Source organism: Delphinapterus leucas, chromosome 11, assembly GCF_059928025.1.
Source record: "Delphinapterus leucas isolate spDelLeu-1000000601 "Yukka" chromosome 11, BTC_Dleu_Yukka2, whole genome shotgun sequence".
In the NCBI taxonomy this organism is placed as follows: Eukaryota; Metazoa; Chordata; class Mammalia; order Artiodactyla; family Monodontidae; genus Delphinapterus; species Delphinapterus leucas.
In genome coordinates this window covers 42,953,095-42,978,165 of record NC_143139.1, presented here as the reverse complement: position 1 = coordinate 42,978,165, position 25,071 = coordinate 42,953,095, and the positions used below count along the sequence as shown (strand labels likewise).

Sequence of the window (25,071 nt, the reverse complement as noted above, 5' to 3'; positions counted from 1 at the left end):
CTGGAGTCTGGAAACTCCAGCATGAGATATCCACATAGAGGTGAGGATTGGTCTCGGACAAGACTAACACCATCTACCAGAGAAAAATAAGTTTGTGTGCTCTAATTCTAATGCATGATAGAGGTCAGTGGAGTGGTGGGATTGAAGGTGACTTGGCAAGTGGGGGCTCAGTGGTTTCTGAGAAGAGCTGCCCTCCCTCTGGCTTCTCATTCTAATCCTTCCCACCTGACCTGTGGCATTGGCCCCAAATCAGCCCCACCCAGAAGGCAAACTGACAGGGGGGTGCTGACAAAGCCCAGCTCAATCTGGGCTATCCCTTGACACCCCCAGAGGAGGGCTTAGAGGTCTGGGTGGCACAGCCCATCTTGCTCCTCAGTCGGTTCAAGGAGGGCAGGAGTTCAGGAGGAGGAGAAGGGGAGGGGAGGGGAGGGGAACTCAACCAGAAAATTAACCCTGGAACAAAGCCTTAGAGACTGGGGGATGGGGGTGGGGGGGAGAAATGCCTGGGTCTGGACCTGAAAGTCAAGTGTTCAGGAGACATGAGGACAAGTACTCCTGCCACACATGCACATTCTCTGTGCCATCAGATGGACTTGCTCAGAAATAGTTTATCAGCCATTGCTTGTTCTGACCTAACCCATGTGTAAACACAAACCAAAATCCACACCTTCAGTGGCTGTGTCCTTTGATAACCATTGGCCAGGACAAAGGGTCATCATCGTCATCATCATATCTTGTTAAAAGAATGGAAAGGAAGGGGACTTAAATCCATCACCTGTTTAGTATGGGGGAAGGGAGGGGGAAGGGTCCTGGTTTTCCGTGCTGATTTCCTTTTCCAGAACGCTTCTTTCAACTGACTTGTTATTCAACAAACTAAAGGTACCAAATACAACTTTCAAAAAGTCTCCACTTTTGCTCCCTTCCTCAACCATGCCAGAGACACTTCGATAAAGCTAATGGCTTCTGGAGCATTTCCAGAAAGATAAATCAAAAGAGGTCTCTTCTAATCACTCCACCTGTCCCCAAGAGGATAAGAGAATGAAAACGAAAAGGTGTGCAAGGTAAGTGTATAGGGAATAATCATAGTCAGAATTTGAATTCAGGGCTGGAGTTCGTATCCACATCCACTGTACAGCCTAATCTAGGGTGTATTATCTATAAAGTCCAGGGAATTGGGTAAGATCACACAGGAGAATATGAGAATAATGCAGAGGATGCCCCCACGACCTCAGATCCCAGTGCAGTTGAGACTGATCTCGAAGTATAACTTTGTTAGAACTGGAGGACAAAAGCCAAAGACTCCCCAGAGCTGGGTCAGGGACAGAGGAAGAGGGCTAGAATATTCTCAGCATCACTTATCCCCTTCACTTCAGAGACATGGAGGACCCAAGAACTAAAGAGGGTGGTGGGGAGGGAGGAAGAGGAGTCGGGGAAGGCCGAGACTGAGACCCCAGTACTTTTTGGCTGATTGGTTGCTAAAGGCCATGTGACCCTGCTTAGCGCATTTCTGATTGGTTGCTTGACCTCTTCTAGGGTTAAAGACCTAGGAACAAAATTAAAAGCTTTCCGGGTTAGGTGGGGCACCTTGGCACCTGATGGACCGCCCATCCCCCTATACTCCAGAGAAACCTCAAATTCCAGAATGGGGGAGGGGTGGGAAAGCCAAGAATGTCAAGGCCCGTTTGTGTTTGTACTACTTCCATTTGTATTAGTCCTACAAAACAGCAAAATAAATAAATACATGTAAAGAAAACCCCACCACAACAAAAAAACAAACAACAAACAACAACGCCGTGGCAAATTATCTGAGAGGAAAGACAATCTGCAATTACTGGGGTGGGAAGAAGGGGTGATATTTACATGGAACTTTTGAGCCTAAGAAACAGGAAAAGGGGGCGAGGGAGTCATAGAAACCCTCCAAGAGACGCTGTGTAAGTCTGTAAAACAGAAACACACTCACTCACCCTGCTACACAGAGCTGAAGGGATCGGGACTGAGATCTGGCCAGGAGCTGGGGAAGGCAGCGAGTCTTGCCTGGGTGTGGGACTTGGGCCCTGATTAAACTCTTGATTGAAGACCATTAGATTCGCTCCCCAAGACCCAAGGGAGGCTGGAGGGAGGAGGGGGGCGTCAAGTTATAGACCAAGGGAAACTCCCATCTCCCTGCTGCTTGGATGGAAAGTTTCCAAAAATCCTCAGAATCAGACTGGGAGGGAGGGGTAGAGTCGGGGAGGGTCCCTAATGAGAAAGGGAGAACAGGAGAGTTAATTCTCCAATGGGTTACTGGGAAGAGTCCGCTGGGATCCTAACGCCTCTCCAGAAAATAAAGGGGTGGGAGGCTGGAGGGGGAGGCCGAAGTTGAGGGACTGAGGCCCGGGAGGGAAGGCTTTGGAGAGTTCTCCACCTGGGCGCCCCGGCTCTTCAGCTCCTCTAGCATGCGACAGTCCCCTCGAGCAAGGGATGGGGCTCCAGCTCTGACTGCCGGTGTCCTTGGGTCTCTGTTCCCCATCACCCTGCCAGAGTCTGCCTGGGCCCCCTGCCTCTGCCTGATTCCTGTTTCTTTCTCAGTCTTTTGGGCGACAGGGGCACGGTAACAGCGTCCTCCTCCTGTCCCCAACTGCACCTCTCCATCCAGTGGGCGCCCAGAGCCCCTTGCCCCCAAAACATTCCCTCCCCCTCTGCTCTGGCTCACCCCCTCGCTCCCTCCCCCTTTCCCCTGGCCTAGATGCCTTGCCCTCTAAGGACCCGCTTTCCACCCTGCTTTGGAATCCCTGGCCTCTTCAGAGAACCTGCGTTCCTACGTTGTCATTTTCTTGGTTTAGGCCCCAGTGAAGCACGGGGAGGTGAACACTACGTGTCCTCCACACGCAGGTGTGGAGGACACATCCTGCCTCTGTGTCCAACGCCTCTGCTGTTCTTTCCTAGAAACCTGAAGGGAGTCTCAGCCTGAGATTGGCCCCAGGGCACCATGCCCATTGGGTCCTGAGGGCTCCATCGCCCAGAGGCCACTCTCTCCTCGGGGCCAGGGGACTTTCCTGGCCAGCCTAGTAAAGACATTGCCTCCACTCCCATGCCCATTTATACTCCATTCATAGCAGGAGCCTCTAGGCCTCCAGGGCCTAGTTTTACCTCAGGCCAGCGCTAGGGATGCCAGGAAAGACCCCGACAGTTAGAGGGAGGGGGAGGCATGAAACCACACTGGCCCCAGACAGACTAAGACCCCAGACTGTGGAGACCCGGACAGCTGCCCACCCAGGCCTGGTGATGAAGAGAGGGAATGTTTCGGGACTCCCTGGGCTCCACCCGCCAACTTTAAGATGCTTCTGCCATTTCAGTTCACAGCCTGTGGGCTCAATGGTCCCAAAGGCCTCCTTCCCTGTCTCCCTCCCCAGCTGCCTGCCCCGCCTGGACTCTGGGCCACTGGCCAAGGGCTGAACTGGCCCCTCCCCAGAACAAGGGCCCCAGAGGCCCTTTGCACTTGCGCCTAGAGTTTACACACTCCTAACAAACACCAAACATCCCTGTGTCTGCCGCTGTCTTTCTTCTCAACTGAGAAGGGAGAGGGGGTCAGGGGGACCTGGCAAAGCTCTAAAGGACCCAGGTCTGTCTTTACCCCAGTCGACTTGCAGCTGGAGGGACTGAGGGGCTGGGGGTGGGGAGGGCTGGTCTGGGGAGACAAGCTCCCCCATCCTCCTACCTCCCAGCGGCTTCCCTTCTTCTCCCACCCCGGCCTGGGGAGGCCTTCTTCCCCTCCCTTCATGAGTGGGTACTGCCTCCTCTTTGGCGGGGTGGGGGGATTAGGTAAATGGGAGAAAGGGTCAGAGAGAGAGAAAATTAACTTACAGCATTCGTCTGGGATTCATTTGCGAAGATGTAACCTCTCTCACCATCATCCCCAGCGCCGTAATCCCCTCTAACTGCCAGGCCCTCTGTCCTAGCATTAAACCTCACCAGCAGCTGCGTGGCTGGACAGTTAAGATTATATATGATGTAAATATATTGTGGGTTTGTCAGCTCTCCCTACACCATAAAACTTGGTTTAATGACATCACGTGGTCCCCCAAGAGCCACTCATGGGCTTGCCTTTGGGCCATTCACATAAATAACCTCCAAAAGTTTCAAACTCCTAAATTCACATAGAAGCAGTGCGTGTTTCTCTAATGCTCAGTTACTCTAAAAAGCCCTCGTGCTGCTCCCTGGCCTCACCCCATACCCCCCTTGCAGGGTGGGGAGAGGGCAGAGGGTGGATCTTTATTTATTTACTTACTTACTTACTTCCATAAGGACCTGTCGCCTTCGAGGTCGTGTTGATATTGTTTTTTCCTCCTATTTTTTTTCTCCTCTCTCCTCTAATTGCTCAGAGTGGGCCGTGTCCCCCTCTTCCCACTCCCCCGGGAAGGTAAGTCATGCTTCTTCCCCTTGTTCCTCACTGCCAGAGGGGGTGGGTTCCAGGGCAAAGTGGAGAAGCAGGCTCCATGGTCTCTGTTTGGGACCCAGAAGCCCCTCCACTAACTCCCCAAGAGCAATGCCAAACCCTGGTACTTGAAGATTGTTCCAGGAGGCCGGCTGGTGAAGCAGAAGCCTCTGTTCAGGGAGAAAGCAAGAGTCTGGGCCGCACCCACTCGCAGTGCAAGGGAGCGTGTCCGAGGCCTCTGTCTAGGTTGTGGGCGCTGATGCCGCCGAAGCAGAGGCTGGGCCCTGAGCACAGGTCTGCGGACCATGACACAGGGTGGAAAACTGGCAGGCACGGCTGTGTCTACCCAAGTCTGGCCGACCGGAGTCACTACTCCAGCTCCTCCAGGGAAAGAGGAGACCCAAACCCTGCGGGGAGGAGGCGTCAGTGCACAGTGGGGCTGGTGTAACCTGCCCAGCGGGTCTGAGCCACACTGTCCCCACCCCTGGCCAGGGGCGATGCATCCCCTCACCCCACCCCACTTCAACCCCCGGGAAGAAGCGCAGGGCCTCGGCAGTCAGGGAGGCTGGGGTGGGTGATGGTGGGCACCACGACCTCTTTATTAGTTAACTGTTACCCACTGGAGACACCAATGCTTCTCCACGCTTCACTGGAGAAAAAATTAAAATAACTCCCTGAAGAAAATTACACATTTTATTTGAGAGAAAGGAAACAGATGAGCTGGTGTAGGGCTGGGCTGACTGCTGAGCGCTAGTGGAAGAGAGACATTACGGGCTCCCTAACCTGGCCTGAGTGCAGTGAGAAGGGGACGGGTGTAGCCATGGGTGCAGTTCAAGAAACATGTGTAGAGACCTCCTACATGCTAAGCATGGGATGAGGCAAGGCTCTTGGGTATTTCAGAAAAAAAAAATGACAGACTGGCAGCTTAGGCAGTGGGATGCAGAGGAGTCAGTCCTTATAATAAATCCAAGGAACATCAACATTAATAATCATAAATATTCTCCTTGCCCCTCCCCAAAGCCTCTCTGCTCCCTTTCCCTCTTGGCTGCTGGAATAGACTTCTAGCCCAGATCCTGAACTGGCCCCCACCCCCGGTGTGGGGGGCCTAGGCTTGGCTCCAGGAAATCACCCCGTCGTGGGAGGCGGGAGAGGAAATGCAGTAAAGTTTTATGAACCCTTCCCGCATTTGTTTCTCCTATAAAGTACTTCCTCCCCCATCCCATCCCAGGAGCCTGGGGCGGAGCAGATCTTTGGCCTAGGCCAGCCTCAGGCACCACCTGAATTATCTCCTTTTCCCCTTCCCTTTAGCTCCCCCTCCCCCTCCACACAAAATCCCAGAGACTGAGATAAATGATGGCAAACAGACCCAACTCAGGCACTCGTCTATGCAGCTCCTTTCCCAGCTGATTGCCCTGCATAGCCCTAGGCCCTAGGAGGTGGGGAAGACGCTCTGAACATTTCCTGCCTGGGAGGTACAAACTGCAGGTTGCCCCACTGCTTCCCCACCACCTTAGAAAGCTCACACGCCTCCTCCCACGGCGCCCCTCTACTGAGCAGTACCAACTCTTTCTGAGCATCCTTTTGGGACCAAATAGGCCCCTAGGCTGAGGGCTCAGTCCTTCCTCTATGTCCAGCGAGGCCCGGGGACCACCACGTAGCCCTGAGAGACCTCTGCACAGGCCCAGAAGGGCCTGAGTCTGAGCACCGTGGAACCATGGGTCCCTGGTCCCTGCAGATTAGCTCTGGCATGCTGTGGGGCCGTTGCCAGTCTAGAGGCCTCATATCCACCCAGCCAAAGTGGGAGTGGGTACGGAGGCCTGAATGCCTGGGACAGTCACAGCATGGGAAAAGCCAGTACAGACGGCGTGGGTGCCCTCCCCTTCCCCTAGAGGTCCTTCTTGGAGCCAGGGATTGGGAAAAAGGCTCAGTTCGACCTTCCTCTTCTCAATACTCCTAGAGGCTCCTAAAAATTCTTTTAAAGGAGAGGCTTAAAGGCTGTGGGCCTCCCCCAACACCCCGTAGCCCATTTAGACAATTTTCCCCAATACATGCCCCCCAAACAGAGAGGAGCCGCTGCATCTTTAGTCCTGTTCTCTCTTTGTCTTTATTTGATATGACAAAATATAGTTTCAGGAAAGACCTGGAGTCAATAAATAGTTGGACAACAGCGATGAGAAGAAGGACACCGAACGTCGTGGCAGGGACTACTGGGGCAGCCAGGAGCCTCTAGGACCTTTGCTGGGGTCCAGTAGCAGGGAACCCCAATAGCTGAGCTAGCTAGCGGTCTGAGGCTGGGGGCCTGAGAGGGCATGCAGAGAGCGCAGGCTGGACAAGTTCCCGGGCTTTGGGGTGGGGGGCGCAGGTTGGGAGAGCATAGGGCAACCAAGGGGGCCCTAAGCAGACAGTCATCTTCCCCCTTTCATATGCAAATCATTTAAAAAATGAACATTGAGTTTAGTGGCTACAAGGAAGCACCCCGAGTCTGGTGCCGGACTCCGCCAGGCACAACCATCCTCTTACCGAGCCCGCAGCCGGGAACAAAGGAGAGGGCGAGGCCGGAGGGTCCCGGCGCGGGGCCTCAGGCGCCCGCAGGACCCACCTGAACCCCGGCGGCCACGCTGGGGCAGGAATCCTGAGAGGCAGCCCAGGCCGGGTTCGCTCAGCACCAGCCCCTATGCCACAGCCCTCTGGGGATCCTGCGGATAGCCTGCCCTGGGACCTCGGTGCTGAGCAGAACTGAGGGGAGTCCGGGCAGCGCGGGCAGCCACGCGGGAACCTGGGGTCGGTGGGGATGCGGAATGCCAAGGGAAAGAGCTTTTGTCTGTGAGGCCGGGGAGCCGACGCTCCAAGCCTCCGCCCTATACCGAGAGAGGAAAACCGAAAAGGAAAGGCGCAGGGACCGAAGCGGGCTCGGGGTGCTCTCGGCGGGCCTCTCCGCTGCCTCTAGAGAGCCTCTTTGCTCTTCATTTTGGAATCTTTCTTCCACTTCATCCTGCGGTTCTGGAACCAGATCTTGATCTGTCTCTCGTTGAGACACAAGTTGTTGGCGATCTCTATGCGCCTGCGGCGAGTGAGGTAGCGGTTAAAGTGGAATTCTTTTTCCAGTTCCAGAGTCTGGTAGCGCGTGTAACTGGTTCGGGACCGCTTGCCGTCAGTCTCTGGAATATAAACCCCCCAAGCCAGGAAGGGGTGAATAGCGTGCAGCGCCCCAGCTTCCCCATCCCAGCCCCAGGCCCCCACCAGCGGCCGGAGGGAGAAGACGCGAGCGGGGCAGGACAGGCCCGGCGGGCCGCAGGCGGGCCCGGCCCAGCCCAGCCTGGCCCCGGGAGAGGCGCCTCCGCCCAGGCAGGAAACTTTCCGCCGTAGCCTTCACTTAGCAGCCGGAGGGGCTGAAGGGGTGGGGGGGAGAGGGAGACCCAGGCTCGGACCGAACAATAAGCACCCTCGAGATCCGAGCACCGGGGACCCCCCTCCCGCCCCTCCCAAGTCACTGGAATCTTCCGGAGCGGCAAGCGGCGGCCGAGCCGGCTCCGCAGGGGAGGGAGGAGGGACCGCGGGGGGATCCCCGCTCTGGAGCCCCGCGCTCCTCACCCTTCAGATCCCTCTATTTTTTTAACTCCCTCCCTCTCCCCCCAAAATTGAATATTGCCTTTTATACACGTTTTGTTCCTATGATCCAATTATGTCGTCGTAAATTTGGGCGCACACAGCCTCTAAGCCTTTTAGTGGACAGTTTTACGAGCCATTGATGCCTGGATCGTAAAATTTATGGCCGCGGGTTTTTTTTCTTTATTTGCCCCGCATGGCCTATAAAACCCAGGCGGACCCGAGCGCGCAAAATGAAGTCCTAAAGTTTACCGTGGCTCATGTGCAGTTTGGTCATCCACGGGTAAATCTGTGGCGGGGCCGGTGGCTGGCTCAGTCCGGCGGGCTGCCCTGTCTGCGCCTGCTCCTCTTTGATCTCCCCACTGCTCTTAGCTCGCTCCTCCAGCGCTGGGCGAGCCGCCTTCTGACTGTACATCCCGGGGTTCAGAGGAGCCGCTTCATCTCTGCCCAGAGCGTGTCCCGGAGCGGCCGCGGCGCTGCAGGCGGGGCGGTCGGGGTGAGCCCGGGGGTTGGCAGCCATGTCTACCCCGTGGAGAGAGTTGGAAGGCGCAGGCGGTGGGAAAGTGATGCTTAAGTCCAATCCGCCGTAGCAGTACCTGGATGCCTGCACCTCTGAGGCCGATCCATAGTTCCCACAAGTTTGCATGTTATAGGCAGGGATATTGGGGCTCTGCTTATAGAATGAATTGGCTACGTAGGAGCTCATGGCGGGGAGGGCCCAAAAAATTTTTCTGCACCCTTTTTGATTAAGGGTGATTTGTGACTCTTTGAAGTTGAGGGGTTTTTTGTTCTCCAAAGTGCACAATTTATAGGTGGAGATATCTCTTTCTTTATCCTATGCGCTCTTCCCAAATAAGGGAGCCTTAAATAGAGTCACGTGACTCGAGCGGCCACTCATAAATTTGGCTTGATGACCTCCGGGAGGTTAGTGATGGAAGCCGGCGAAACGCATCTTGATATGTTGGCAAAGCCCAACCAAGGGGGAGAGGGAGTGAGGGAGAGAGAGAAAGAGAGAGAAGGGGGAGAAAAAAAAAAAAGGTTCTTGGAATTGGGGGGTAGGCGGGACAACGAGCCCACAGCGACACCTGGTGCCTGCTTGGAGGCATTGCAGCCTGGCTCGCCGGCTGGTCTTCAGGACTCTGGATTTTCCACGCTGTAGAGGAGAAGCTGGGTGCTGCTGCAACAAACCACTGAAATGGCCTTTTAAATTGTATTTAATTTTAGGGGGAGATGAGGCTTCACTAGGATGCACAGAGGGTTTGTTCTGTTTTTTGGTTTTTTGTTTTCTGTTTTTTCGGGGTTTTCTTGGGTAACGGATGGCCCCATCCTCCCCAACCCCGGGGCCTTTCAATGTTCAAAAATGGCTGAGGGAAGGGGATTGAGGTAGGAGAGCCCCTACCCAGGCCGGAGGGGGCTTATCTCAGGTTCTCTAAACCAAGGGTCGAGGTCCCTTTCCTCTGAGGCCCCAGAGCCCTGATACTGCTGAGGAGGTGCCTGTCAGCCTGAGAAAGTGAACCCAGCTTCTGCAGAGGTAGGCAGGATGCCCAGGAGTAGGGGTCCCGAGTGGGCAGAACTAGATAGGGGGCTCAGGGGACTGAGAGTGCTGGGGACTCTGGGATGAGCCTGGAGGTGAGGAGCCAGGGGAAGCTGAGTAGGCCTCCTCACCATGCCAGGGACCTCAGAGTAGCAACAAGGCAATTTTCAATTGTGTGACTGGGTGGATGGCTAGCTGGGTGGGTAAAGAACCAGACACAATGAACTGGAGGACTGCTGTGCATCCCTGGGTATGACCCTGGTGTGGTACCCATGCCAGGTATTTTGGATGGAAAATAGATGTTAATTGAGGGCATGGAGAAGCAAGATTCAAGCTTCCACAAATATTATATGAGCAGGGCAGAGGAAAAGGCCTGTTTTGTGCCCTTTGGAGGAAAGGCCTCTGGACCAGGCTTTCCAGGGACCTGGGTTCAGAAGGTCCACAGGAGAGCAATTTCTGAGCTATCTGGAGGTGTCCAAAAGGATCTAGCTGGGGGTGGGGGGATGGGGATAGGCAGGGCAGGCGCCTGGGCCACCTTCACAGCCTGTGACCAGGGGCTCCGCAGCCATTCGGCCCCTTTACATCCCCCCCTCCCCTAGCCCCAAGTCTTATTCTTTCCTGCCTGTCTCTCCCCAGGAAATATCCGCCCCGGCCAGGAGAAGCCCCCCTCCCGCCCCCGCTGGCAGAGGCGCTGGAAGGGGCGCTGGCGGGGGATCTGGAAGGTCTGGAAAACTGGCGGATTTTTTCCCTCTGGGAGACCCCCTCACTACCTCACCCCCTAGGTCCACTCAGGTTTCTCTGGCTGGGCTTAGGAGAGAAGGCCTGAGCTGGGGAAGGGCTAGGATCTGGCTGCGCTCCTCACCGGCCTAGTTTGAGGGGAGAAGAAAGAGTAAGGAACCAGACTGGGGCTGGCGCTGTAAGGAGGAAGGAATTTGGTCCCGGCCACGTCAGGAGTCCCAGAGCAGGCGAGAGCTCAGTTTCCAGGCTTTCTTTTCCGAGATGTCCTTGAATCGCTCAATCTCTGCCGAAGGGCTCGGGTCCCGCAGTCTCCTCTTTCCCTCGGTTCTCCGCCTCCGCCACGTTTCGCAAGAGTCGGCCTGGCGCGGGCCGGGGGCTGCCCTGCTGGCTTCCGGCGGCGCCTCCCTCCTCGCTCCGGGGAGTGGGCGGGGGTGACCTGGGGCCTGGATAATGCGTCCTTTCTGGCCTTTGGGGCCCGGGGTTCAGAAGCCGAGGACCCCAGACTACCAAAGGCAGGAAGAAAGGCCTGTGTGGGGCCGGAGACCACTCCGACCAACCCGGGCTCCCACTCTACCCCCAGCGAAACCCCGTGCGGCCCTTTTTGCGGGGCGAGGGCGTTGCTCTATGTGGGGAACCCGGAGAGGCCTCCCAGCCACCACCGCGATCCCCGGGAGAACCGGGAGGCAGGGCTCAGCGCCGGGCCGGGCGAGGCGCGTGCAGGGGGGCCGGGGGCTCGCAGGCGGCGGGCGGACGCGAGAGCGCTCGGAGCCTGCTCCAAGTTTCACCCCGAGGCCGGAGGGCGAGCGAAGTAACAGAAATCCCGATATAAACTTTTAAAAATAATATCAGTTTTATTAAATATTCTAGAACGGATCCAGAGGTCGGATTTATACAGGAGGGTAACACGACGGGATTTTTAAAATTTATTATTTTTCTCCTACCGGCTAAACAAACGTCATCCACTATTTTTTCTCTCTTTTTGTACTTTTCCCTCTTTTTTTTTTCCTTTTTAAGATGGGATTGGAACACGGACGGTGCTAAACATAAATATAAATACAGAGACCACAAATACAGCTAAAAATATTCACACAGAAATGGTCACAGTTTGTAATATGCCATAATGATCCCCAGGATTCTTTAAAAACAATTCGCCTGGGCTGGGCATTTGCTGGGGCAGAGGGGCCGGGCGGGGGCTGCGGGCAGGCCCTGGGGGTTGCTGTGGGATCACCACGCGCCCTACTTGGGCCTCCCGCCCTCCCCGGCTGCCACGCCGGGCCCTGAGGCCTGGGAGCGGAGGCCCCCGGGCCCGGGAGCCGGCTCTCTGCGCGGGGGCGGGGGTGGGGGGCGCCGAGAGGGTTGGAGGCCAAGTCCTCGTTTGGAGGGAGATCTGTGGAGTCTGAAGCGAGGTTCAGGCACGAGCCCCAAGGCCTGGGCGAGGGAAGGGGCCTGCAGACGAGCCGAGAACGAGCTAGCGAGGGAGCAGGAGAGGAGGAGGCGCCTTGTGAGAGAGTCTGTGCGGTGAGGGAGGGGGTCCAGAGCTGACTTTTCAGGTCCATATTTGACTCCCTAATTTTGTCTCAGGAAGTCCAGACATCAATTGTGCCAGTGATAAATACAGAGTGTGTGATTAGGAGGGAGTTGGGGGGAGCGAGGGAGCAGGAGAGAGAGGGGTGGCAGGGACAGTCCTGGTCACTCTTTCTGCTTCTCCTCTTCTGTCTCTTCCCGCTTTTCCTCTTTTCCGCCCAGGCTGTCGACCGCGGCCCCTCCGCCGCCCCCTGAGAGCGTGGACGTGAGATTGGACTCTTTTTTCCACTTCATCCGGCGGTTCTGGAACCAGATTTTGATCTGTCGCTCGGTCAGGCAGAGCGCGTTGGCGATCTCGATGCGCCGGCGCCGCGTTAGGTAGCGGTTGAAGTGAAATTCCTTCTCCAGTTCCAGGGTCTGGTACCGCGAGTAGATCTGGCGACCGCGCCTCCGGTCCGCTCCATAGCCGACCCCTAGAGATCCGGGCACAAAACACACTAAAAACAGTCAGCAAGGCACCCTCCGCAGACGATTTAGCCTAGCACAGCCCTGACCCTCCCAACTTGGCCAGCAACTCACGGGCCCCCTCGGGCTCCAGCCTTCTCCTCTCTGTCCTGTCTCCACCCCCACTGGGGGTACTACAGCCAGGATCCCAACTTCATTCAGCCACCCCCCGCCAGGTTGGTAGGTGGGTCCCAAAGAAAGGTGGGGTTAGGGTGGGGGACAGAACCAGGCAGAAAGCTGCAAGTCTAAAAGCTGATTTTTGAAAAATCCCAAACATGGGGGATGGGGCCCCATTTCTGAACGACTGGGTTCCCCCATCTCCCCAAGCGTCCTAGCTCCTTGGGAACTTCTCCCCACTTCTCTGTCCCCTCCTCTCCCCCTCCCTTCTCCTCAGCCTGACTCGACTTTGGGGGGCTCCCCCACCCCCTCCCCTCATCCCCTGCCCTGTTCCTGCCCCCTCAGCTCGCCTTGGAGCCCTCCAATCCGTCAGGGGCCGAGGGGGCCAGGCCCCTGCGAGCAAGCGGGAGGCGAGCAGAGGGGGCAGAAGAGGGGGCCCTGTCTCGGCGTCGGCGAGGAGACGAGCGTGATTGTTTTTATGGGGCCATAAAAAACTCTCTCCGCCCGTTCTTCTAGGGAAGCCGGTCATAAAGCCAGTTCAGTTTATTTAATTTATATCTCGGAGCTGTAAAACTCACCACTGTGCGAATTCATTCGCTGCATCCAGGGGTAAATCTGGATACTGGCTTTCTGGTCCTGGGGCGCAGTCCTGCCCTGCTCAGAACTAAAATCCTGAGCGATTGAGGTCTGTGTGTTATGTCCTAAGGTGTTTTGTCTGCAGTTTGAGAGCATGTCTTTCTCCTGGTAAAAGGAATTAGATCCATAGTCATACGGCCCTCGGCTGGAACTGAACACGACATTCTCCTGTGGCGAATAAAAGGGAGTCGAGTAGATCCGGTTCTGGGCAACGGCCGCTCCATAGGTCGAGAAATGCCTCACTGGATCATAGGCGGTGGAATTGAGGGCGACGTTGGGGAGGACGTCCTGGCCCCCGGCGAGGTGGCAGGATAAGGAAGGGTTAGTGAAGTAGGAATTCATCCCTTTGCCTTTACCTGGTCGGGCTATGATTTCTTTAATATTTATTTCTGTCTCCAGTTTGTACTCGGAACTAGATGGTTATAGGGACGGCTCCAATCCAGGACAGACAAAATGACAAAGTCAGCTGACCCCCTCCCAGCCAATCGCAAGCCAGATGTCAAGAAGGGGGAAAAAAATCGCTTCTGCTTCTGTTGATTCCCTAGTTGAGACTAAGTGTGTGCTTTGAAAGTAAGACTTGGATTTCTTTTAAAAATATATAAGTAAGGGAACTGATTTGAGGGTGAAGGAAGGGTGAATGTCCCCGAGCAGGGCCTTGGGGCCCAGAAAAGGAGAGCTACACTCCCAGGAAATCTCTCAGCTCCAGCTAACTTTGCTGTGCTGTAGCCACAGCCAGGGCTGGAGAAATCCCTGTATTTTCAATCTAATTTCATCTTTTATATCTGCCCCCTTCTAAAATTACATCTTGATTTCTCCATGGGAGGAACTCCCTCCCAGCTCAGGGAGATCCCCAGAAATCCTACAGGAAATCCTGGTTTGATACTCTGTGGAGTGAGTCCACATCATTAAACCAGTATACGTTTCCGAATAATTTTTTAAAAAAATCAAAAGTGGAAAGAAATTGCATAAAACATGGTGCTCAGAGGGAGGAGAGTCTGGGGTGGAGGGAGCATGTGGGGAGTCCCTAAGTCTAAAGAGGGAAGAGTGAGACATCAGGGTGCAGTGGCAGAGCTGAGGTGTGCAAAGTAGCCATGCATCTGCTTCCTCTTCCTCCTAGCCCCCCGTCTACCTCCTCCTCAGGACCCCTTTTGGGGGAAACTCATAAAGCATTTTTGCCTAAAAGGGAAGATTTATTTTAAAAATAAATAGGAAAGGAAGAGAAAAAGTAAAAGGTGGGAGAGAGAGAAAAAAAGGAAGAAGAAAGAACTCTGAGAGTCTTTTTAGACACATCAACTCCTGTTTATGTTGGTGAGAATTTATGATTTAGAGCCAGCCAGGGCCGTTGGGGTAATTCATAGGATTCAGACAGAAAGAGAAGGCCGGCGGGGTTCTGATGGATAGTGAGTGTCTTGCAGGCTCAAAGCCCCTGCCCAGGTCAGAAGCCCCTGCCCCCTCGGACTCTCTGTCCTGCCAAGGGAGGTGCCCCTGGACCTGAGCTCTGGGGCTTGGAGATTCTAGCCAAGGTTTCCCGGGGTGCTCTCACCCAAGGGCCGGCCACACCTAGTGGGGCCGGGCCTCTCAGCAGCCCCCTACCTCCATTTTCTTCCCACCTGGGGGCTGAGAATAAGGAAGAGAAGGTTAGGAAAAGGCGGCTGTGTCCGAGGCTTCTGAGGGAGCCGCAGTGGGCAAACAGAAACAGCGGAAGGTGTGCAGATGTTCTTTTTTTTTCCCCCCTGATTAATCCAAACTTACGTTGATATCGTAACATAGGCTGAAAATGCTTTGAGTTGAGAAAGAGGGGGTCAGTGGGGCAAGCGAGGGGAGCAGTGGAAGCTCATATTTTCGCCTCACCATTTTTTGGTGGTGGTGGGGGAAACTGGCTATAACAAGAACCCGGATGTCTCCGGATTTTATGATCTTTTCCTTCTGTGTAACAAAGCGGAGTAATCAATGGGTAGCAATAAAGCCATAAACGGGACTACGCTGGGAAAAAAACTCGTTTATTCATCTGCTGTAACGTTAAGGCTTCCCTGGAGTGTCACTAGGGGGGAAAAATAAAGTTTCGAACCCAAAAGCAGACTGTGTAGGAGCTGACGGAGACAACATGTTAGTCAATACATGAACCTCGTTACGGGATGGAAGAGTCTTCCTGCGAGACAATTTGTGTTGGTTTTTAAAAATACAGCCCCAGTCCTTCAGAAAGGAGGGAAATGTGTAGGTATTTAGAAGGGCAGGGGGAAGGCCCCTATAGTTATTAAGGTTCCCCCTCTTGGACCATACTTTCCTCTCCCCAAGGAGATGAAGGGGAAGCATAGAGGAGGATTCTTAAATTAAGGAAGAAATTTTTAGATGAGTTGTCTCATTTTGGGGTGCCATGGCAGGTACACAAACAGACACCAGCGTGAGCTGCTTTTCGCTCTAGAATCCAGCTGTCCTCGAATTGAATTCGTGGCATGCCTGGGCAGTGGTTTCCAACAGCTGGCTGGGGCTCCAGGCCCCCTGGAGGGCAAGAGGGAGAGGGAGAGGGAGAGAGAACTAGGGAAGGGGTGGAAGACCGAGGGGGCTGAACTAAGGAGCAAGTCAGCGCACCCCTGGATACAAGTAGCCGCTCTCAGAGTTCCCATCCTCAATTCTGCCCTAAGGGTAGCAGTGTAACACGTAAAAGAGGCCGGAAGAGAGAGTAAATTCCCTCTCCACCCCCACCTCCTTTTCAGAGAGAGATTGCTAGAGGGATAAATCATGTCAGTGATATTTCCTTCAAGATATTAAATTGTTGCAATGTACAACAAATTGAATGATGGAAGATAGGATGTCTTAATGAGGTTTCGCTTTCAATGAGTGTTGATTTTCTACATATTTTAAAATCTCTTTCATGGGTGGGTGGGGGAAGGAAGGACCTTGAAAGAAAGAAGGGGCTTCTGGGGAAATGTGCTGCAGCTCCCCAGCAAGGATGCCTGGGTTTCCTTGAGCCCCTCCTAAACCAAGTCTGGAGGGGAAAGGGGCCCCAAAGTTGGGGAGAGTCTCCTTTAGGGCCTAAAAGCGGTGGGCTTGGGGGTGGGCGACCTGAGGAACAGAATGTAAGTCTCAGCCCTGGAAAGTTAAGTGTTTTATTACGTCCCTAAACAGAGGGCAGAGACTGAAAGGTCTCACCGATTTATAATGAACAGGAACCAGCTGCTGGGGGAAAGAGGCAGAAATGCTGGACCGGGGGGAGAAGGGGAAGCAGAAATACAAATAAGTTCCCCTACTGCTTAAAGACTTTCGGCAAAATTAATTTCCAACACACTCTTCCCCCATCACCTTTCATTCCTGAGGAATGAAGCCTTTTTCTTTCAGTTGGATCTTTAATTATGCAGCTGAAATTTGCTGGAAGGATTCGCTCCAAGGGGGGAGAGCAGGTCAGATGAGCCGGGTCTTCCCTCCATTGGATTACATTTTCCTTTTTTCATTTCATGATAATTTTAATTTTTTGGCGAAAGAACAACTGTCTATGGGGGGAAAGCTGGGACTTGGGTTTTTCTAAATATATTTATATTTTCCTGTTAAATTTGTCTGAAAACAATTATAGAAACTCATCAGCAGAAGCAAGAACAGATGTTTTATTAAAACTGCAGCTGAGCTCTGTAAATATGCACAAGTCCTGGGAAGGAGGGGCGAGAACTTGTTCTTTGTTTCTATAAAACAAGCCTAGAGAAATCAGAGAACATCCCCCGTCAGGCCCATAGGTCTCCGACTTGGTCTGCCCCCTTCGGCCTCCGGAATCAGGCATCGGAGGGGCTTTGGCAGAAAGAGCGGTTCGCTTTCAGAGTTGGAATTAGTGGATTCAAAAACAGAATTCCAAAAACACAGAAAAGGAATAAAGGTGGAAAGTTGCCCGCTCCCTGCTCCCTGTTTCAGCCACCCCCACCCCCGCATCCAAAACACATGCTTTTCATGAGTGCTAGTTATAGGAGAGAACTTACAGTAGGCGCCCTGGGCCTGAGTCGGGGGCAGTCATTGGTCTGGAGTCCCCAAAGTTGCATTGGAGGCTGGGCACTTGAGGGTTTCCCAGGGCAAGTACAGGGCTCCTACTCCAGCCCTACCCCGCTCCAGGCTGGGGGCTGCGGGCCTGTGTAGCTCTGAACTGGGGAGAGGGTGGCTGGGACTGGACGCTGGCCCTGGAGGGGTTCATGGGCAGGCCTCATCTTGCCTGCCTTTGCTTTCCACTCTGCTCTGGGAAATATATTAATTTCTTGGGTAAGGGTATCTGAAGTGAGAGGGATGAGATCTGGAATTTTTATTTGGGGACAATCTTCTCCAGAGGTCCTGCTTAGTTCGTATTCTGCCAGTCTTCTCTCTCTCCCCAGATCCCCCAACTCTGCACCGATGTCTGTGACTCACCCAGCCTTGCACACAGATACACACACTCCATTCCTGGCTGCCGGCGCCACCAACTACAGCTCGGCGCCTCTGGAGGCTGCTCAGGGACGTGGGCACTGGAGCCGCAGGACTCAGCACTCGGCCTGAGCGCCTGTCTGCCTGGAAGCCACTATAGCTGCCGACCCACCCCTTCAATCCTCGACTTCCAGGGCGGGAGAGGAGCCGTTGCCCCACTGGTCCCTTTTGTGCCACTGGGCGAAGGCTGAAATCCCTCTTGCAGAGAAAGCTGAGTTTCAATAATTGTTCAGCTCACCTCACAATAGCACTGTTTGGTTAAGGCTTTGCTGTTCTAGAGTGACTGCTCAGTTGGCCCGACTGACTTATGATTGGATTTTTTTTTAATTTAAAAATTAAAAAAAATAAATCCTACTCCAAATGCCTAGTGTTTTGTGTACGAGCTCCTTTGATCTCCACAGAATCCAGAGTAAAAGGATTGCAGAGAGAGTTTCCTAGTCTGCCAGATAGCCTGAACACGGGAAACTGTGTCTGCTTGGGGATACCAAAACAGAGCTGACGCAAGGAGCCCCCAGCTTCTCAAAGATCCAGTGGGGAAATTGTCTGAGCTCATACCTCCCCATACACACATTGCATTGCAAAAAAGAATGCTCTTTCGTCTTTCAAAGTTCAGGCATGGAAACACTTGGAGAAAAGTGAAATTTGACACACCCAACTCGGAAATGGATCCCATTTGGGGGTGCTGATATTCTGGGGACAGGGCCCAGGCTGGCTAGCTGAATGGAGTTGGGGGTCAGCAGGGAGGGGGGAAGGAGGAAAAGGCCAGATGGAGGCATGTCAAGTGCCTGAGAACTGCCCCAAACACCTCAGAGGCCTGGGCTTTTGAGCTGAGCTGTTGAGAGGCTGCCCAAGCTGCTTTTGCTTTATTTACAATTAAACAGAGGAGAAAGGTACCTGGAGGGATGCTGCTAACTCACGTCATATTTTCTCTTTTCCCTCTCTCTGTCCAGATTTCTGCCTGACCTTTCCTTAACACCACTCCACTCAATGCTGCTACCATTAGCAGACACAAACTCCCACACCGGCATTTGTTCGGCTTCTCAATTCACTTCTCTGGCTGAAGGTTCAAAAGTAAAATACGTCCTCAGCATCTCTGTCCCATAACACTCAGCCCTGAGCCCCTTTCGGCTTCCTCTGGAAGAAATCATTTTTGGCTTTGGGCGCCTGGCCCCCAAGCCTCCCACCTCTATCCCAAGCAGCTGAGCATCAGCTGAGGCGGGGGCACACAGAGAGACTTTGGACATAGTATCTCATCCCCACCGGGAATGGGGAGGGAACTCAGACCATGAGTGACATTTCAGGGAGGGAAAGCAAGTAGCCGTGCTTGGCCCAGGAGGGAAAAGGAAAATCCAGAATATTTTTGGCCCCCAGAATAAGGGCAAAGGATCCCCAACTTCCTGGCTTCTCTTATACCCCTCCACACCGAGCACTGTTTGGACCCCTTTTGGAGGTTTATGAAAATTGTAAAGTTCAAGAACAAGGCATTTATGACGTCACAGCGAGTTGTCATGAGGAAATTGTAAATGTCATAAAAGTTATGTACGGCTAGGTTCTGTGTGTGGTTCCCCGCCTCCCCTCACTTTGTCTCTCGTTTTCCCCTTCTTCCCCTGGTCTAAGTTTTCCCACTTGAAAATAAAATGTTATTATGTTCTAGAACAATAAGCCAACAATGAAACATCATCCTCATTTCCCTATAAATAATTTTATCCTTTATTGTTTGCAGACCTAAAAGAACCATTTAATCTGCGCTGGCGAAAAGAGGGAGAGAGATGGGGAGGGGGGAGATTAATTTCAGAAACTAGAATATTACTTACTTCAATGATACTTTTTCAGATTTGATAGCCAGGAGCAAAATTAGAGGCGAACAGCGGCCTCTCCAACGCTACACCTGGTGGGATTGGAGATTTATAGGATCTTTAGTGAAGGGGCAATTTAATTTTGTAGGATTTGCTTAAATTCACTGCTATTTTGGGGGACTGAGGAGAAGGGAGGGTGAGGGGAGAGCGACATGCTTTATCTAGCTTTATGAATCCGCCAACGTTACCCTGATTTAAAAACCCAACAACCTATGTCTCAGGGAAAACTCCTGCAGAAAGGAGTGAGGTGAGGGGGACTCAGCTTTCTCAATGAGTGTGGCAGTTGCCAGGGGGAAGGAAGAAAAGCTGGAGGCTGTTCTGTGTCTCCACCACCGGGACACCCGGAGGTTTATGGTGTCCCCATAATTCCCCCCACCCTATAAACAGTTGCCCTATTTTAGGACGATTTCTGCTTCCTCCCCTCGGAAAGGGAGAGTGAGGGAGGTGGTAATGGCGGGAGCGGGGTGCAGGAAAGGGGAGGGAGTTCAGGATAGCGCTGTACTTTGTTCTCCTGGGTGAGTTTGCTGGTTTGGCAGGTTTCTGACGCAGGGTGGCAGCAGACAAAACAAGTAAACAACTCACAGACACAATAAACAGGGGCGGCTGCGGCGCCGTGGCAGAGGCCAGCTGAGGAGCACACTTTGGGGGTAATGTCACCCTGGCACCTGGGGGCCGCCCAGGCCTAAAAGCTCAAGGCCGCCCTTGGTGCCGGTGGAGAGAAGGTGGGAGAGAGCTGCACGCCTTGGGACCCGCAGCAAGTCTGGACAGGAGATTCTGGGGAGAAACCTGATCACCTAGGGAGTGGAGGAAAAACACCCACCAGCCCCTCTCCCGTCCTTACTTTCTTTCCTGGGCATTTTAATGGACATTTATACTCCCCCCACCCCGCTCTGTCTTTCCCTGGGCCCAGAAGAGAGAAAGAAGGCTGGTTAATTCCCAGCCCTGGCCCACACTCAGTGCTTTAAGCCTGCAGGCGGTCAGACCCAGCTTCTTCTGCCCCATCAGCCATCTCCCCGGTTTAGGTAGCAGAGAGGATTAAAATAAAGTCCCACCGGTAACCAGATCTGGGTATTTGGGGAACTTAGAGAGCCCCTAATCTGCCCCACAGATGACACAGGCAAAGCTGGGGCCCCGTGAGCGGCCAGGGCAAGCAGGGGCGGGGGAGAGATGCTCACCACACCCCTACCCGTCTGGCTGGCTTTCCCCGCGGCCTCTCCAGGCACCCTAGCTGGCAACCGCCCCAGACCACCGCCCAGAGGCCACCTTATTAAGTACTCCAATCCCCTCCGCCACCTCAGCAAGGCTTCAAGCACCAGGGGCCCAGCGACTGCTCAGAACTGCTCACAGGCCTACCTCACCCATGAAAGGTTCCCACCGAACTCACTTTCAACACAACCCGGTTCCCCTGCTAAAACGGCCCTGAGCTGGGGAAGATTGCAGGGAGGTGTGGAGAGAAAGCAGAAGGGAGTCAGTCTTTCCCCATCCCAGCTACTTGGACAGCGAAGGCAATAAGGTCTGAGAAAGCCTTTGTGGCATCCCTTGGTTACTGACACCCACATACTCCGATTCCAGCAGGAACACATTTTCAGCAGAGCACGCACAGAGGGCACCCAGTGCCTCCTTGAGCCCATGCCCATCTAGTGAGGGCTAACAAAATTTCGCAGGCACATAAAACGGTGTTTGAGTGAATATAGGTATGGCTATATACAATTAACCATTGAGGAAATATGAGTCTGTACATATTCATGCGTAAGCCTGCGCCTGTACATTTCAGCCTCTATCTAATAAATATATAAAGCTACCAAGTCTGGTTTCGGAACACAACAGCCAACCCAACAAGGCCGCCTTCTCCAAACAAGGTCTCATTCTTCGTGGGGATCACAACTGTCAGACCAGGGAGAGAAAGGGTTTGCTTTGCCCATTTCTCCTTAGCTAGGAGCTGGTGCATGAAATACAGCCCGTGGCAGGACTGACAAAGCCCCATAAGGGGCAGGCCTGAAGTGCCCAAAAGAGTGGGCTCAGAGGAGACTGCTGGGGGCCCTGGGCTCCAGGGAGTGTCACCAGACCCTGACCCACGGACTCAGGGCTTCTGTCCAGCCTTAGTTCTGGGTGTGCAGAGTCCTTGAGCCTGATGCTATTCTCAGTTGCCCGGGCTATTATTAGACAATCACAGCAGTGCTCTCCCTCTCTAAGGACCTTGTCTACAGGGAATCTGGCCTGCAAGGAGGCTGAGGGCTGCCAAGGGTGGCCCCTCTTGTGTTTCAGTTTGAGCACCATCGAGGGAAAGAGAGAAGGGAAAGAAAATCGAAAGTAAGGAGGGAAGGAAGGGGCTGGCATCTGGGGCTGGGTTTTTTCCCTGGCCAGACTAGAACACAGAAAACCAGGGCCAGTCACTGTTGCTATGCTGTCTCTGCATCTCTCTGTGTCCTGAGGAGGAGTCTAGGGGTGAAGGGAGTGAGGGCCTGCAGGACCCTAGCCAGGAAGGGACAGAAAATCAACTGATAAAAATATTATATAAGGACATTTCAGGACGGTGCTGTTAACCCGACAACCACGAACCCTAGCACGCTGAAGTCTCACCAGCCACGTTCGGTTAGATCCCTGTAGGCCGAGGGGAATACCCCAGCCTTGCCCAGTCCCACCCCTTCAAAGGAAGGGGGGCCCTCTGGTATTCCAGGTGAACCCCTACTGGCCTGAGAGGCCTTCTCCAGAAACTGTTGTCCTCAGGGGTGAACAAAGGAGACTTGTCCGTACTCCCCCCCCCGCGTCCCCCAGCAAATCAGTGTGGCCATCTGCAGGGGTGGGGGCAGACAAAATACAGCGAAAGAGAAATAGAGGCCTCACCGATCGGCGGTTCCCACAGTACGCCAGGAGAAAGGCTCCCATTTTCAGGCTTCCGGGGCCCCTCCACTGGCCCACTGTACTCCCCTTGCCCTTTGCAGGTCGCACGGACTCGGGGCCTCGGCGGCCGCAGCCTGGCTCTCCGGGGCGTCAGCCCCTGGGCCGCGCCGAGCGGCGGGAGAGCGCGCGGCCGCCGGAGCAGGCGGCGGGCTGGGCCCATTTGGGAAGAGCCAAAGCGCTTTTCTCGATCGTAAACAAGGAACGCGAAATTAGCCCCTCGGCAGACGCCTCTGCCGACACACACAAGTCCTACTGGGGGTGGGGGGTGGAAGGGGGAGAGAAAATGCCATTTCTTCCCCCGGGAGAATACCTCCTAGGCCTTTATGTCGGCTGCGAAAGGGGAATTTTGGGGGGGCAGGAGAGGAAGGGAAGGGGATTGTGGGGGTAGGGGAGGGAAGATTCACCGTCAACTCGGGCCCAAGGGGTTTGATTTGAATGCAGTCGAATTATATTTTTAAGAATTTGATAAAAACAGGTTATCCACCCCCCTCCCCCCTACCAGGCGACCGGTCGGGGTTTAAACAGGAAATCGAGGAGTGATCCCCTCCCCCACTCGGGCTTGGCGGAGAAGCCCAGTCGCGCGGTTGGAAGAGGGTGGGGGTGGGTGCTCTTGGCTCGGACTGGAGGGGACTCTGGCCCCCAGACTCTCGGATCTCTCCAGGAATATGCACCCCCTCCCCCAGCTCTGGGGTGTGTCTGCCTGGGTGTGTAAGCGATTGTGTGTGCATCACCGCCCTTTATAAACAGAAGCTCACACATATAGGTGCCGCCTCGGACCCAGGCCAGGGAGCAGGGCGGGGTCATATATCAAGCTGCAACACATTCAGGGCTACGTACATTTGGAAGAAATTAAGCCACTGTGTTATGAAACCATGTGTGTTGGGTTAAGACTATACAACACGCCATTAGCACCAATTATTAAGAAGCTCCCGAGCGCCCGGGACCCTCCAGGCCGCCCAATTCTGACGTCCCTATCCCATGAGCCAGCCGTGCCTTGAGTCCTCACTGTCTCCGCTCACCCAGGACGCCCCGCCAGCGAGGCCTGGTCCTGTCCCCACCCATCCTTGGGCCTCCCCAATTCCCACCTCCGCCCCAGACAGGGCAGATTCCAGCCCAGAGCAGCCAGGCGACGCGGATGAAGCAGCCCAATGGATATCCTGGGTGGGGTGGCGGCGGCTGGGGGTGGGGGACTCCGGGCCGCGGGGAGAGAAGGCAGATTGGCCCCCTTTCTCCAAGCACAAGATGGCTTTTGAGTACCGAGTACCGAGTCCTCCAGCCCCACCCCCACCCGTCCACCCGCAGTGCAGAGCACCTCCCATCTTTCCATCCGCTCGAGTGGGGGTGGGAGCAAGGGTGGGAGCAGGGGTGGGCAGACGCTCTCCCCTCCGCCGACGCGCACCAGCCACCAGCCTCCCCCGTAATTGCCAATTAACAGGCCCAGCCGCCCGCCTAGCTGCGCTCTCTTCCTGCTCAGCTGCCCGGCCCTGGGCCCGCACTGCGCATGTGTGAGCTCTAGCGGTCGCGCTCTCCCGGAGACAGGGAGGAGGCTGCGGAGCAGGGAGGGGGCGCTGGAAAGTTTGTTTGGGAGTTGGGGGGCAGCCTCTGCTCAGGGAGCAATGGTTACAGCCTACAGGTTCTCTCTCCTGCCCTGGAGTTTGAGCTCCGGGCCCCCTCTGTCCCAGTCCCATTAGCCAAGAGGCCGCAGATCTATAAAACGTAGGGACATGGTTCGCGCACTAGACCCAGGCCTTGAGCCCCACCGGTGCAGTCCTGTGCCCCCCCGACCCCCAATTTCAACGTATAGTGACATAAGGACAACACACTTCCCCCACTACCATATTCTAATTTAACCCAATTTCTTCCCCTCCCTCCCCTTCCCCCCCCTTCCCCCCCCATAATTGCCCACGCGCCCACCCTCTAACCCTCTCGCCAGCCCCCTCTCCTCTCTAACCAAGACAAGCCGCTGCTGTCCTTATCTTGAAACCGCCACCCAGTTACGGACCATTAGTTACATATTTGAACCAATAAGGAAACACTTACCGGGCGCTGCTGTCACTCTCCCTCTCCCTCTCTCTCTCTCTGCCTCTCTCTCCCACTCTCTCTCTTTCTCGTCTTCCCTCATTCTGTGCCGCTGCCGAGACTGCTTCAGCTCCACATACATATATATACTTTATATAAATTTAAAAATAAAAAAGAGTAGTCCCAATAATCAAAAAGCCAAATAAATTTGAAGCAGAGTTGCGAGAAGGAGGCAGGAGTGAGAGCCTGGGAGAGGGGAGGGGCGGAGGCAGCTGCAGCTCCCTATCTCAACTGCTCCCGCATTCCTCCTGCCCCTTGGGGGGCTAGAGGGTCGGGAAGGGAGAGAGGGGTGTCCTCTACTCCTGCCTCTCCCCCCACCCCCCTCCCCAGGTGCTTCCAGCTTCCAGCAACTCCATCTGGGAGGAAAGAAATTAAATGAGGGGAGAAAATAATTATTAATCAGATTAATTAAAAAAAATACTGGTAATGAAGGGAGCGCCCAGCGCAGGTTTCCCTGGCAATGGTTAGGCTCTTACAGGGAGGACTGTTCTGCGGAGCGCTCCGAACGGACAAACCACAATAAAAAGTTCACGTTCATGGATGGAATCCACATGACTTCTTGTGGCCAATCCAACTTGTGAGTCGATCGTAAACTTTTATTACTCAGCTGTAAATTTTCTGCAAACAACCGGGAATGCGATGCATTTGTGTAGCGTGTGCAAATGGGCGCCATGGTCGCCATGTTTACCCAATTCTCTCTCAGAGGGAGCATCCCCAGACCCCCACCC

General features: G+C 54.3%; 2 protein-coding genes across 4 annotated transcripts; both read right to left on the bottom strand.

The window, feature by feature from the left end:
- Window positions 1-5,112: 5,112 nt before the first annotated feature.
- On the bottom strand, window positions 5,113-8,995 carry HOXC5 (homeobox C5). Its single transcript, XM_022572007.2, has 2 exons — window positions 8,273-8,995; window positions 5,113-7,572 (listed from the first exon to the last, which is right to left on the bottom strand). The coding sequence occupies exons 1-2, from the start codon at window positions 8,724-8,726 to the stop codon at window positions 7,358-7,360; spliced, it is 669 nt and encodes a 222-aa protein (XP_022427715.1). The 5' UTR covers window positions 8,727-8,995; the 3' UTR covers window positions 5,113-7,357.
- Window positions 8,996-9,057: 62 nt separating this feature from the next.
- On the bottom strand, window positions 9,058-23,677 carry HOXC6 (homeobox C6). 3 transcript variants are annotated; one of them, XM_089920811.1, is made up of 3 exons: window positions 22,208-23,672; window positions 13,016-13,361; window positions 9,058-12,313 (listed from the first exon to the last, which is right to left on the bottom strand). In XM_089920811.1, the coding sequence occupies exons 1-3, from the start codon at window positions 22,247-22,249 to the stop codon at window positions 11,982-11,984; spliced, it is 720 nt and encodes a 239-aa protein (XP_089776937.1). In that variant the 5' UTR covers window positions 22,250-23,672; the 3' UTR covers window positions 9,058-11,981. The 3 variants fall into 3 exon arrangements, with proteins under 3 accessions (XP_089776937.1, XP_089776936.1, XP_022427713.1); XM_089920810.1 differs by having other exon boundaries at window positions 13,016-23,677; XM_022572005.2 differs by having other exon boundaries at window positions 10,366-12,289; window positions 13,016-23,659.
- Between the last annotated feature and the right edge of the window lie 1,394 nt (window positions 23,678-25,071).

Excerpts from the sequence above, each read along its gene's own strand:
- HOXC5 (XM_022572007.2), bottom strand. The coding sequence starts at position 8,726 with ATGAGCTCCTACGTAGCCAATTCATTCTATAAGCAGAGCCCCAATATC. Across the intron at positions 7,573-8,272 it reads CAAACTGCACATGAGCCACG|AGACTGACGGCAAGCGGTCC; the intron begins GTAAACTTTAGG and ends TTTATATTCCAG.
- HOXC6 (XM_089920810.1), bottom strand. The coding sequence starts at position 13,415 with ATGAATTCCTACTTCACTAACCCTTCCTTATCCTGCCACCTCGCCGGG. Across the intron at positions 12,314-13,015 it reads GCGAATGAATTCGCACAGTG|TGTGTTTTGTGCCCGGATCT; the intron begins GTGAGTTTTACA and ends GACTGTTTTTAG.